Genomic DNA, 14,306 nt, shown 5'->3' on the forward strand with positions numbered 1-14,306 from the left:
CGTCCACACCACCCGGTTGGCGACCCAGCAGACTGACAACAACACCATATCAGCTTTTTACTGCTGAGGGGTAAAAAAAAATATGACTGTTAACATAAACTAACATTTACACAAACGTTAAAACAACTTAAGCTAACAAAAATGTTAGCAATTCTAGTTAGATTCCCATATATTCACAAAACTTCTTTCAACTACTAACTACTACATTACTGTTACTACAACCAACAATAATAATAATGACGCTATCAGTTAATTTTTAATTAACCTAATTACCTTATTTTCCGCAGGATTTTAAGGTGCACATAAAATCCTTTAATTTTCTCAAAAATCGACAGTGAGCCTTATGTATGAATTCTGGTTGTGCCGATTTTATGTGGTACACAGCACTCAAAAATCTGTCAAAACATGTTTTAGTACAACTATGTTTTGGTAAGCTACGAAGAATTGATTGTCAGAGCGTTATGACAACCGTAGTCAAGAGCCTTGCGGAACAATCTGGGTCCAAAACTCCGTCAGTTTCAGGACAGGTCCCAAAGTCGAACAAACAGTGCGACATCACAGAGAGTTAACTGTCTAAATTCTTTCACATTTAATAAAATGATCAGCGTTGCTGATTTACCAGGTGTAACGATTACGTTTAACATACAGGCATCCATGAAAACAGAATTTATAAGATTATAGTTATAGGTTAGATTAGAGTTATAGGTTAGCAGGAAGTTAGCTCGCTAGTTTCCGTCTAAACATGATATACCATGTTATGACTGAGAGATTTCTGAAAAAAATTAAAACATACAGCTCTGCTATGGCTTCCAGCATAAATGAAGACAGAAAACTAAACAGCAGTGATGCTTGTAGGGTTACTGGGTTGGGCTAGCTGGTATATTGGGTTGGGCTAGCTGGTATATAATGCTGTGCTACATTACATGTGGCATTAATATGTAAAAACATCTTTAATTAGCAAAATAGATCACTGACCTGAAGGTTCCATTCACTAACTGTGGGCGCATCAATGAGCAGTTCAGTCAGATTGAGGTTGTTACCAAACGGGATGTAACGTTGCTTCAGCTCTCGCTGCCAGTCGTTCAGCAGAAGGTTACGAAACTCCTGATTGAAAGGTCCTGAGTAAGAAAGAAAGGCTGTGGCCAGAAGAACATCACCTGGAACAGGAACAAGCGTTGTTACGTGTACATACTTATCAGTACACATCAGTGTATCAGTTACATATTAATCAGATGTGGCACTGCCTATGCACTGAAATGAGAACATGCCTAAATATTAGTGGGGTAATTTTAAAAGTGCAAGAAATTCCATGTCAAACAGTAGCATCAGGACCATCCCGCTGATAAATTAAAAACATCAGCATACAATAACGACATGACAGATTAAGGTTATAACTCCAAGTATAACTGCATCATCAGACAGAGATTTTTCACTTCACTGCACACTATTTATCCACAGAACATTTCCCATATCACACAAAGAACTTCATATTATTATGATAGATATTTGTTATTATGTTGCAGAGGCTAACTCTATGTTTTTGAAACCTGCTGTGAAACCCACCCACGAGCCGTTTGGTTTGGACAGCAAACTCTTTGCTCTGTTCCGTCCATCTCTCCTTCTCGCCAGCGAGACCGCTGATGAGACTGGACGCTGTCTGCATCTTGTGTCTGCAGCGCTCAGCATCCTCCAGCAGCGTCTGATGGGAAAGGGGCCCGCAAACAGGTCAGTAGGTTGATGTGTCTATTTAGCCTTGTGTGTCTGTCCAAGTGTGTCTGCCTCTATCCAAGTCTTATTCCACCATCTGCACATTCGTGGATTAAACCCCTAAAAGCTCATCTCTGTTCATCAGAATTACATACCCATCATCATTATCTAACTTAGTACGCATGAATCTAAGAATATTTGCCTCTTCCCTCAGCTGCTCACCAGCGAACTGCCCCTCACTGCATGCGCAAGCCACACTTTAGGTTTTTTTGCTTGACAGAGAGGGACACAGTGCCCTTCCACACTGCTGAAGTGTGTGCTTTGTTAAGCAGGAGAGAAAAACCGAGGGCTTCTTCTGTAAATCAAGAGGACTATAAAGGAGAGGTGGTGCTGTTCCAACAGGTCACAGGAGAGAAGAAGTAGTGTGATGTGTCAGGAACACAGTGACTTGGGCAAAATAAAGAAAATGCTGGGTGTTAAATCTGTGATTACAAAAAAAGCATACAAATGCAGACAGATTAACACGTCCTGGGAAGCTTGTATTGCCCCAAGCTATTGTTGTTAATGTTATCTTCACTTTATCTGTCTTCTTTTGCTTTCCAGGACTCATTTTTAAAAAAATATATTTTACCACTTTATAAAGGGGAAATATTGAAAAAGGCATGTGGCCTGTGCTATGAAGCAGAATTTCATCTTATCCTCGTACTTTCAGGGCTAACCCTGAGTTTTTTGTATTATGAAGGTGGTTTACTTCTTACCGAGTTATATCACCATGGTAAATTATGCTGCAAATCTAACTTGCCTTTTAAACATAATTGAATTAAACACTTGATTACAGTCCATCAGATTCTGTTTAGATCATCAGTATCTTAATGACTGAGCTATGATATTTTTAAGCATGTCTGTTTCCTTCCCATGAGCCTAGTGTTCCCAGTCTTCATCCAGAGAGCCATCTAGATTTCCAGTTCTTTTTCTGTTTTTTGCCTTTTATTGTTTAGTTATGGACTTCGACTGCATTCCTAATAAAGCTTGCTTTCTGTTTTACATCGAGACTTTGGTCTTCACTTGGAGCCACTCCTGTCCATCATCAACACCAAATGCCTTTGCAACGAGCCTTTCAGTCTCACTTTTAGCCCTGGAAGATGAACAGTCTCTGCATCTTAATCATGACATTATAACCTGTTCCCGTCCTGGTCTCTTAATCAGGGAGTCTTGATTCACTTGCTGTTCCATTAAGATGTTACATTTCACATCACAAAGTGTACTGAACATGGGAAAACACAGACCAGATGCTCTCACAGACCTCCACAGAGGATTAACCGGTGTTACTCAGTCACTTCAGTAACTAAGGTTCAGTCCTTTTTTTCCTTTTAGCCAGGCTGTCACAGATCTTATGGTACATTTGTCATACTGTACATACTGCAGTTTATAATAATATTGTTATTACATCAGTGGCACATTGATATTCTCAAAAAACATTTTGCTTTCTTGAAGAACGTGGGAAAAAATATCATGTAACAAATAATAAACACAGTTTATCCCCTATAGTAATTGTTGCACTTTCAAATAAAAGATAAAAGGTATTAAATTCCTATATCAGGAGCAACACACAGGTTTTGTGTACTGAACTAAATTACAGTTGTGTTTTGATGAAGTTGCTGACCTGTTTCTCCATCATTGCTTTCTCATATTCCCCCTGTACCACATCAAGCTCTGCCTGCTTGGCGTCTAGCTCAGCCTGAGCTTTCTGAAGGTCCGCATTAGCTATGGTCAGACGATTCTCCTGCACGGCCAAGTTAGCCTAGAAAAAACAGAGAAAAACAATGAAAGAGTGTGGAGGGGAGAGCTGTGATGGTTTGTTTGTTTGCTTTGTTTTTTGCACATTAAAAGCTTCAGGTAAAAAACAGAGAAAAAGTCATTAAATAGTTAAATGGTTAGTGGGATGCCAGTTTATCTCACAGCATGCGCAACCCACAAAGATTAAATGCAGCAGCCAGCGTTCAACTCTAACCCATGGCCTCAGTTACCAGTGTGCTATCTAATAGAGGCAGAAATGTCTGAAAATGGTTAGTAAGATATTTTAGAAGAATGGACATAAACACTGAAAGAAAGAGTTTGAAGATGACAGAAGTAAGCAAAAAGATAGTTTGTGTATAGAGCTAGGGTTGTAGAGAAAACACTGAAGCTCAAAAGCTTTGGAGAAAACTTGAGAGTGTGCTTGGTGTGGGATAAGGAAAAAACATAGCTATTTAATATTAATTGACATCTGAGGGGAACATCCCGTCTCATCTTTCTGCATGTCTGTCCATTCGACTGTATCTCTGTATCCAGCTTAAAGGGAAAACACCACTGGGCTCGAAACCAGAAAATCTGTTTTGTAGGCTGTGCTCCACAAAAGGTCAAAATAAAACAACAGTGCCGAGGGATGTGTATATATGTAGCTGTGTGTGAGTGTGTTTGGAGGGGGATTAGGGAAACAAAGTGGAAAGGAGGAAAAAGAAATTGGTGGCTAGAGCAAAAAGAATAGAATGCAGTTAAGAAAAGAGAGAGGTGTTGAATGAGAACTAACAAGGGTGACAGCAACAGATGTCATCATCAGGCAACATTTCCAAAAGCATAAATGTACACTGTAAATGCCTTTAAATGACTATGACCCATCAGACATTCACAGCAGCTTGTATTTACTTGTAGTTAACCGAGTGGGTGATTCTTCAGAAGAATTTTGCCTTTTGTCTTGGTGAAAGCACATGTTACAGCCATGGGTCACCTCGCTCTTTCATCTGGCGTGATTAGCCCTGTCTGTTTTGTATGCTTATTAGCATGTGCAAGCCCCTGTTAATGATTGGTGCCTGGACTTGTCTCTCATCCTGCCTCCTGGCCTGCTCTGCGTTCTCTCACGAATGACTGGACAGTTGCCCCGGTGCAGTGGTTCAACTGGAATACAGCACTAATCACAGCAGCCGCTTTAAAAGAGCTGCCACTTTGCTATTCAGGACAGTGTGAACAACGTGCCATGCTGTGTTTCCTGATTGCATGAACTAAAGGTTGCTTGTTAGCTAGTTTTGTATTGTTTGTAGCTAACAAGCTTCTGCAAGCAACTCTGTGTAGTGCTTCTCATGATTCTGTAACCTCTTCCGTTGACCAAGCTCGGCACACTCATCCAACTAGAGACACTCAGTTTAGAGGGTGACTAGTTAAGTAAGTTTGTCCCTTTAAAAAATGATAAGTAAAAGAGAAATTAGTTGAAGTAAAGTTCAGTTGCTTCTGGTTAGAAAGCGGTCATTGGCACTGTCTGGCATCTTTATATCCACTTTTCCGTCGTGCTTAGACTACATTATCTCTAAACATATTTTCTAAATTTCTATATTTTTTTGACCAAATAATTTTCTGTTTTGGAAGAATTAACTGCTGAATAAGGTAAGGCTGAATATTAACACTTTAGAAACGTTCTAACATTGAAAATGTTAGCTCTATATTTTCTACTAAGTCCTTTTTCCCCAAAAACAGCCACAGATCAAGAAAATGTTTGATTTAAAGGTCAATCATGGATGCAATACACTGTTTTTCTTTTTGTTAAACACTTTACTTTGCCTTTAGTGGCTGATTTTGCTGATCCATTTAGTTGTCAAAAATGGCACACACAAAAAAATGACAAAAATAAAGATTTAGTATGTTTGTATTTTATCTCTGGGGTAAGCATGAAGGTGAGAGAAGGCTCAGCTGGTAAGCTTTTAGCTTACACAACTTGTGATGCTGTGCAGTAATAATCAAGACTTTGCACATATTTTCTGCAGATATCAGATCTGGGTGTGTGGATTTAATAATTCATTATTAATAATTGAATAATTCACAGGGATTCCAGTGACATAAAGCGAATAAATAGTGCAGCCTGCTGCATAAATAAGCAGTCTTTGAGCACAAGGAGTCTGAGGAAATCCATTTTCAGGCTTGTATCACAAGATTAAAAACGTAAGCCTTGAAAATCTGAGATGCACCCAATGTTTATAATCAGTGGATAAATACTTCTGAATTTTGCTGCACTTCAAACTTCTACCATCAGCAAATTATTGCTGCTGCAGTGTGGAAATGTGCCTTTTTGTGCTTTTGTGGCTTGTGGTTTTTCTACAGAATGAAATGTTTCATATTCATCAGATTGGGAGAATAGTCCAAAAAGTGTGTGTGTGTCCCTAATGTTACACATTTTAGGAGGTGTTTCATAATACATATTTGTAAGGGTGAGTTTAACTTACAGATGCCAATTGGTAGTCAGTGGAATAGTAGATTATTCAGTTCACTTTCTGCTTTTCTGAGGAAGCACTCTACTAGATCTGCAATAATGTTTGTTACCTTCAAGGGCAAGACCTCCTTGTTGATGGAAAAGAAGGAAGCCATGGCTTTGGTCCAGGATGCTATGCCAGCTACATTGCCACACACCCTCTTGGCTGTTTCGATGTTGTAGTCAGGCATTTCGAAATAAGGCTGCAGGAGCTCCACAGTTTCCCTATTAATGCTGTCCTTGGGGAATTGCTTCAGGAGGGGAAAAGAGGCAGAAAAAACAGAATGAGTATGCGGCGGTTTAATCTGGGACTTATTTCAGCCTTTGCATTTAGACAAATGCTGAAAATGCAAAGCTATACAAAACCAGAGAAAATGAAAAAATACATACTGAAAGGGACAAAGACAGAAAATAGAGCATGTACTCAATTGAGACCAAAATTGCATCAGGATGAAAAAAAAAACTATTTAAATCAGGGCATTAATGGGTTATGTTTAAAATAAAAGGTGTTTACAAATAAATATTTTAATAAGACATGAACCACTTTTATGGAAGTGCAGAGACTAAACTCTTAGAGTCTAAGTTTAGCCCTTTCTATTATGTAGAATGTAGCTTTCATTCATGTTAAACATGGCAAATAACACAAAGCATAAATCCTGAATCATGTGTTGAGATAATATGAGCACTTCAGTCTTAACTATATACAAATTAAATAAATGTTACTGCACCTGCAGACTGCCCAGGAAGTTTCCAGCAGTCATGAGTTTTAATGACTCCTGCCATGAAGGAGTGTTGCAGTTCTTCTCTGGGTCAACTTTCACAGGGTTGACCTTCCTCTGGAAGAGCAGCAGCACGCAGTCCATGATCCGCATGATGAGGTGAGGGGGGCGACCAAGTGTCCGTACTGTGGCAATATCCGACGGTTTAATTGTCTATGTGGGCAAAGAGGACAAACGGAGAGCGGGAGAATTTAGAACAGTCATTTACTGTATGGCATGACCCCGATGGGAGAGCTGGAAACATGTGACAAGTAAGTCGAGTAAGGATTTGACGCCAGCAAACTGGACAAACGCAGAGCATGTTAGGAGACGATTAGAGCAGCGCGTTACTATGACGAGAACAAAGGATAAATCATTTGTTTCTCATTACCGTGTTCAAAGAAGAGACAGATACATTAATGAGGATTATACCTAATTCTCCAGTTTCAGAATATAAAAGCAGAGGAGGTGTGCAGAGGGAAACAACACGACGACTGTAAGTATAAACTGTGGCAGAATGAGAGGAGTTCAGGAGAGGGTGACACAGGATTTCCTCCAGGGACTGATTAAAACAAGAGACAGCAGACCAGTAAAGAAAATGTTCCTGTGAGAACTGTTCGGCTGCTTTACTCTCTTCTTATCTTTTCTTGTTTTGCACTTCCCATTTCTGTTCTCTCTTCCTTGCTCCATTTCCACTCAGTGCAAGCCTGAATTTCCCACTAGAGTGTCAGCCACCAGACAGTCTGGGTTATCATGTACTTCTACTTTCACTAGCCTATATCCTCTATTCTCCTACAGCTTCTTATGAAAATCTCTCACTAAGCCCATTGTTACAAAATAAAATCATCACTCCAGTTCAGCAAGAACTACAAAAACTAAACCATTTTATGCTTTACTGTCATCATTAATCCACTGTAACTATTAGCAAATCAGCTCCTTTTGTATGACAAGGAAATGTTATAGAATGGTACTGTTACCTTGAGTTTGCACACACACAAACTCGGTCCTTTTAAAGGCTGGGTGAATATCCAAATTAATCACGAAACAGAACCGGTCTGTGAATATTTTAATGTGACAGTGTGGTATGAAAAGCCTGAAGAAAGGAAACATGAATTCCTTCAACTCCTCTGCCACTAAAACTGATGTTCTTGAATAAGTTAGAAAATATCTTTTACTTTAATCTCGCTATACTGCAGAACACCAGCAACATTAGGAAGAGTCTTGGGTTGTCTGTTTAGAAATCCGAGGTTTCTATATGCAGTTGCACGATAACATTTTTTTAATGAGGGAATTGCCACAGGAGCTCTGCATGCAACCATCTACCCAGGAGGACAGCTTTAATTACAATGCAGCTAGAGGCACCAGACGACCATACTAAGTTTAGACACACCAGGACAGTAAAGCTGCAGGCAGAAACATTCATACAGCTTCACACATTAAGTCACAGAGGGCTTTAAGTGGCACCCTGAAGCAATACATAGTAAAAGAGCAGGAGAAATCTAAATTGGGTAAATGTAAGTCACACATTAAAGCACAAAAAGACTGCCCTCACTTTTTTAAATATTCAAGTTATATTGTAGGGTTAGATCATGAAGGCAAAGGCAAATATGCTTTGCTTTACTGGATCAAACATGCTTACATTCACCCCCCTAAAGCTGTGACACAGGAAAAACTCTGCTTATGAGTGAAATAATCTAATAGCTACAAGACTCGTGGTGTCTACAAGATGAACTTTGATGACTCTGGTGATCTCCCGCCTTTTTTCACTGGCACTAACATTAGGGTGACATTTGGCTCATGAAAGCCAGTTCAGACAACGATGTCACGTTGCTGTTGAATGATTAATTGCAATCATTTTTCCAGCACATTTTGTAATCTTCAGATCATTTTAATTTGTCTCGTTAAGTGATTTATGATCAACTACCTGCAAAACTAATTATCCTATAATACACCCCCCGGTCCAACACACACACGCACACACACACACTCACACTCACCGCCAATGTGGTACTCAAAAAAAAATACTCAGGTTTAACATTTAAACTGAAATGGTTCGTATAGCATGTTGTGAATCTCTAGCATGGCTATAGGCTCTGAGTGATTTAAAAGAAAACAAACAAACAAACAAACAAGACGTCTGAACGTAGATATGTCTACCTGAGAAATTTAAGTCTGGAGGGAAGCCTTGGAGGCATGTATTCAACATTGCTGTTTCAACATCCCATACCTGCAGCGCAGCCTCTGCCTCCTCGAGAGCTGGCCGGGCAGCTTCGAGTTTCTCCTCAGCGATGGCCTTGTCAGCTGAAATGCTGTCCACAATGGCCTGCGCCTTGTCCTTCACCTTTTGTACCTCTACCTTCACTCGCTCTGCTGCCTGGGCTTTTACTGTCACCTCCTTCAACACCTGCACAAGAAAACAAACACACATTATAAGTGACAGAGAAATGATTTGAAGCTGGGAGACTTTCTCAGCTGAGAAAAGATCGTAAGTGTGGTTAAGTAGAAAACAGAATGCTCAATCCAATGGGAGATGGCAGATCTGAGCATTTGTAACACTGAAGAGGCTCTACCTGATATAGAGGTCTCTGTATAACAAGAGTGAGTGTTCACGAATGGAGGGAAAAAAAGAGACGGCTTAAACTGCTTCACTTATGCTGAAGCATGACTGTAAAAAATACACATTCGTCCCATTAAACATCTATTTGTCTTATTTCTCTCACTGCAAGAGGGTAATTTTACGCAACAATACAATATTCCCCAAACAATCACTGGAAAGCCTGATTCCCAGCAACGGACACAATAAACACTTCATCTCTTCATTCTGTGTTCACTTTCTTATTAATGCATGAAACTTTATATTAGTGTCTAATACAAACTAGCATGTATCCATTCAATTCTGTTGATTAGTTCATAGACCGTGTTGCTGTTTTAATAAAAATGCAACTAAAAAGCCAGCTGAAGCATTCTGTATGCTTGTTGAACCTTAAACCCACACACATACAAATAAAAATCCCCTCCCTGCCTACAAACGTACCATATCAGCCTTGTCATTGGCAATCTGTAGCTCCTTCTCTTTCACCTCCAGTTCTTTGCTGAGAGCTGCCACTGACACCGATGCCTCCTTCAGCTTTTGGAGACCAGTATTCATCCTGAAGAGGAGAAATTTTGAATACAGTTGATCAAGTCAAATATGATTACAGCAAACTTGTTGCTTCTGTGTACTGTCTGTCTACTATCTGGGTTTCTGTTTGCTTAAATGGCAACACAACTTGCATATGTTATCATTTGCACAACATTGTTGAACTCATTTTGAACAATTTACCTGTTGGCCAAAGTCTGAACTTCAGACCTCTTTTCTTTATAGATGGTTTTGTAGCCTTGAATGAAGGATAAATAAGACTTGGGTGTGACATGGGTGGAGCGTCGGTATCTAAATTCAAACAAATTGGGTTACATTAATACTGCAACATGCTAAATATTATGACAATCATCATGCGTTGCAGACACACATAAAACAATCTTCACATATATGCATATAATCTTCAAACACACATATATATATATATACATATATATTAGGGGTGCAACGATATTCGTATCGATATTGAACCGTTCGATACAGTGCTTTCGGTTCGGTACGCATATGTATCGAACAATACAACATTTGTAATTTATTTTATCAACTTTCCTTCTGACAATGCTGTCTGTGTGGAGCGCTCAGTGAATCTGCGTTCGACTACTCTGCCTAGGCTGCACTGTCGAGCGCAGATCCACTGAGCGCTCCACACAGACAGCATTGTCAGAAGGAAGCGCGCAGGGCAAGCTAGCGAGACAGAAGTTAAGCTCTCCTTGCAACATGGCAAATTGAACCTCCCCCACCCTCATTCAGATCTGGCGTTTGGAATTATTTTGGTTTTCATGTGACGTATGACCCTGAAGGTAAGCGCGTCATGGACTAAAGTAAAACAGTATGTTGGATGTGCCACGCAATGCTCAATTACATGGGTGGGAGCTAGTGTGTTAGCGCAGTTAGTTCGTTAACGTGTTGGCCGTCTAGCCCCATGCACGGGGCGATCAGGGGTAGCTCGTTAACGGAGATTTGCCGTGTTGTGGCGTTAAGGTCATTTTAACGAGATTAACCTGAAAGCACTAGTGGGAACACAACGAATATGACTGCACATTTACGCCGACATCATCCTAGTGCAAAGACAAAAACAACAAGCATGCTACTAACTTTAGCCGAGTCATTTAGACAGCTGTTAGCACATGATTCTCCTTATGCTGCTGAGAATATAGCCCAGAAGAAGCGGATAGCATAGCTTTTATTTTGGAAAGAGCCATTTCTCTGTAATAAACTCTCTTTTCCAAAGATGAGTGATTCCTCAATCAGATACAGGGCTCGCAAAATCGCTAGCCCGACGTCCTGGGGCTAGCGATTTTTTTCAGACGGGCTACCCTGCCCGTCGGGCTATTGTAGGAAGGAAAAATATATGTCAATGCTTTTGCATTCTTTCAGAAATGTAGCTGGGTAATTATGTCATTGGCATCGGTGAGCCACTGTCAATATGTGACATATTGAAATCGCGTTTGAATTTGCGCTTGTTTTTTTGCTTTCACTTTGCAATCTTGCGAACTGTGTATAGAGAGCAACAGCACTGATCTGTGAGTGATGATAATTTGTGCACCAATTCCTCTGACATCGTCTTATTAATCGTTAGCTTACTATGCAAACATGACAAGTGAAATCTCCCGCAGCTTAAACATGTGAGAGGTTGATCGCGCAGAGAATCGCTGAGCTTATGTGAGTGCGTGTGTAAAAGCAGCAGGATTTATATTTCAGTTCTGCTGAGCCAAATAAGACAGGTCGGGGTGAAGAAGTGACAGCCAAAGAAAAGCTTACCACAAAACGGAGAAGTTATGACAAATCAGACTATAAGGCAAAAAGAAAGTGCAGCTTTATGGTTTCATGGACAAAAGAATTTCTGTGGCTGCAATATGACGAGCTAAATAACCAGGGCTGCACATAAGTGGTCCGCAGGTGCGCATTCGCTGTCAAAATAAAAAACACGCACAAGGGTTAGGGTTAAATTTAAAAACTGTACTTTTGAGTTAAAATATATATTTATAATTTTAATAAATGACAAATTAAAAAGGCATGAACATTTTTTTTGTATCGAAAAAACATCGAACCGTGACACCAAAGTATCGAACCGAACCGTGAATTTTGTGTATCGTTGCACCCCTAATATGTACTGTACCTCTGGAAGTAGTCCACACATTTCTCCGCTACACCATCCTGGAAGGAGCCCATGCACTGAACTACCTCACATTTAACCTGGGCTGAGCAGTCTATGTCATAAACAGACAGGAAGTGCTCTGAAACTGAAGGACAGGAAGAAACGAGACAGGACATTATTAACTGAAGAAAAACCTCAGAGAGCGCAAAGAAAGTCGATATCTTGTATTCATATAACAGCATCCACTTTGAAATAAACAGAGTATAACATGTACCGCATACATTTTTGAAAAGAAATGCGAGCACCAGACAGGTCACATTTGTGAAAATAAAACTGTGTGTTAAAAATACCTGCAACCAGTGCATCTTTGGGCCAGCGGCTGAACCAGTCCATGGTGCAACCAGAGATCAGCGCCGGAAACTTCAACGCTCGGTTCCGGAACTTCTCCCCAACAGGGGAAAAGCACAGAATGACGTGGAGATTATGTCGAACTCGTGACATGAAGTAATCGTACAGGTTTCCGTTGGTTGGAGGTCGCCGGGGAAACTCTCGCTTCATGACAGGGATGAGATCATTGAGGATATCATCCATTTCGTCACGGGCAAACAAGTTGGACACCTGAAGGCAGAAACATGCAGTTGTGTCTCTGATATCACAATACTGACGGACCTAACCATAGTTCGCTCGTTTAACACTTTTCTTAATTTCGGCTGTCGTCTCTTACAACTCATGGCCGCAGCGTTTTTTAGCTGCGTCCAACAACTGCCAGGTCCCGGCATACTTTTTTTAACAGGGGGGTGTGATGAGCTGATGGAGCTCCGATGTGTCTCATCCTCCCCTGCAGCCATTCCCAAGCCACACCCCGCCACAATCCATGTACCTGTACTGCTGTGTATTTTAAAGCTCAAACATTTCTACTCCGATAATAGTGCCAACCAAATCTTTTACAGAGTAATTTTTCAATCTGATCTGATCAAAGATTTCCCATACAGAGATCTAGCAGTTGCAGCTTTTAAATGCAGTGATTAGCACTGTCACCTCACAGGAAGGCTGTGGGTGCAAACCTTGGACGTTCTCTTCAAATACAATGGCTTCCTCCCACAGTCCAAAGACATGAATGTTAGAAACATTCATGTATTTCCCTACACAATACTGTGTTTTATTGACCATTTTTTAACATTATTTTAATTGGATCTTCTTCTTCCTCACACTTCACAATAGTTGTCACTTCTTCTTACCTCAACCTCTTTCCTTAGCAATTTCAGTAGAAGTGTATATTGGTTGGCTGATGAACTAAATGTATGTGACTGCTGGCAAAAAATCTTGAAATGGTGAGTTTTAAAACAGCTTGCTGGGTGGGTACAAGTTTAACCAAGTGGATGAAGGTACGAGATTCACTGTTTAAATGTTTTAAGCTGAGTCATTTCTCCAAATCCCCAGTTTCCATTAGAGAGAACATGTAACTCAGATTTAAGAAAGTGAAACAGTGTCATGGGGGACTATGTGGTGTTGTGGTAAGTGTCCCTAACCATCTGTTACTCTCACACAAAAAAACAATATCACGATAACAGCTTGCTTTTCCTTTTTGTTTCTCATCTCTGTCACTTTCTCTCACACACAAACATCCTAATACTACTGCAACACAAACTCCCTCCTATAACCAAACACAAACATAACCTACAAACCTCTCACCTACACACAAACAATAAAAAAACAACAACAATATCGTTCTACCCAGGTCACCACTTAAATTTACCCCACCTGGTAATGCAGCTGCTGCTTAAACTGTTATCAAGCCATGGAGGCAGAAGAAAAGGTGACATGGGAGCAGGGGGGAAAGGCCAAAGATGAGGAGGAAAGGAAACAATAATACTATTATCAGGCAGACAGCGAAATAGAACATGCAGACACGTTTACATACACGAGATTAGAAAAGAGGAAGTGCCGGTTGAAAATGTAAAGAAAAGAAGACAAAAAGATGGGAAAATAAATAATTGAAAGAAGGGAAAACAAGTGGGAAACTAACGGGGGAAAAGCGCCTGCATGGCTCTTATCATGGTGTTCCCATAGTGTTAAATGTCAAATCCAATGATATCCACTGACTTCGAACAGTGTAAGAGCTTCAGCTTGGTGAGTGCTGGTAAACCTCACTGGAAGCTTAATACTTGTCACATGAATTGATCTGACTTCTGACCTCTTTTATTAAGTGACTTCCCGAATAACAAGATGTAAATATACGGAGTTCAAAATAAGGGCTTTGAAAGTTGTCTAAATATCCCGTGGTGGCAAAAATTCATACAACCCCTCCCAACTGTGTAAACAAACATG

General features: G+C 40.2%; 1 protein-coding gene across 1 annotated transcript in view; it reads right to left on the bottom strand.

Moving 5' to 3' along the window:
• The window catches only part of dnah5 (dynein, axonemal, heavy chain 5), a 124,636-nt gene that overhangs the window by 67,163 nt on the left and 43,167 nt on the right, over nt 1-14,306 (bottom strand). Inside the window, exons 57-66 of the mRNA XM_085473199.1 lie at nt 12,329-12,596; nt 12,000-12,123; nt 10,064-10,171; nt 9,776-9,890; nt 8,969-9,145; nt 6,712-6,915; nt 6,055-6,234; nt 3,371-3,508; nt 1,564-1,699; nt 976-1,157 (exon numbers count right to left, since the gene is read on the bottom strand). Coding sequence (XP_085329325.1) covers nt 976-1,157; nt 1,564-1,699; nt 3,371-3,508; nt 6,055-6,234; nt 6,712-6,915; nt 8,969-9,145; nt 9,776-9,890; nt 10,064-10,171; nt 12,000-12,123; nt 12,329-12,596 — 1,632 coding nt within the window. The remainder of the gene's footprint in view (nt 1-975; nt 1,158-1,563; nt 1,700-3,370; nt 3,509-6,054; nt 6,235-6,711; nt 6,916-8,968; nt 9,146-9,775; nt 9,891-10,063; nt 10,172-11,999; nt 12,124-12,328; nt 12,597-14,306) is intronic.

Source organism: Copadichromis virginalis, linkage group LG11, assembly GCF_057382275.1.
Source record: "Copadichromis virginalis isolate Kocher_CV1m ecotype Utaka linkage group LG11, C_Virginalis_male_GT1.1, whole genome shotgun sequence".
Lineage (NCBI taxonomy): Eukaryota > Metazoa > Chordata > Actinopteri > Cichliformes > Cichlidae > Copadichromis > Copadichromis virginalis.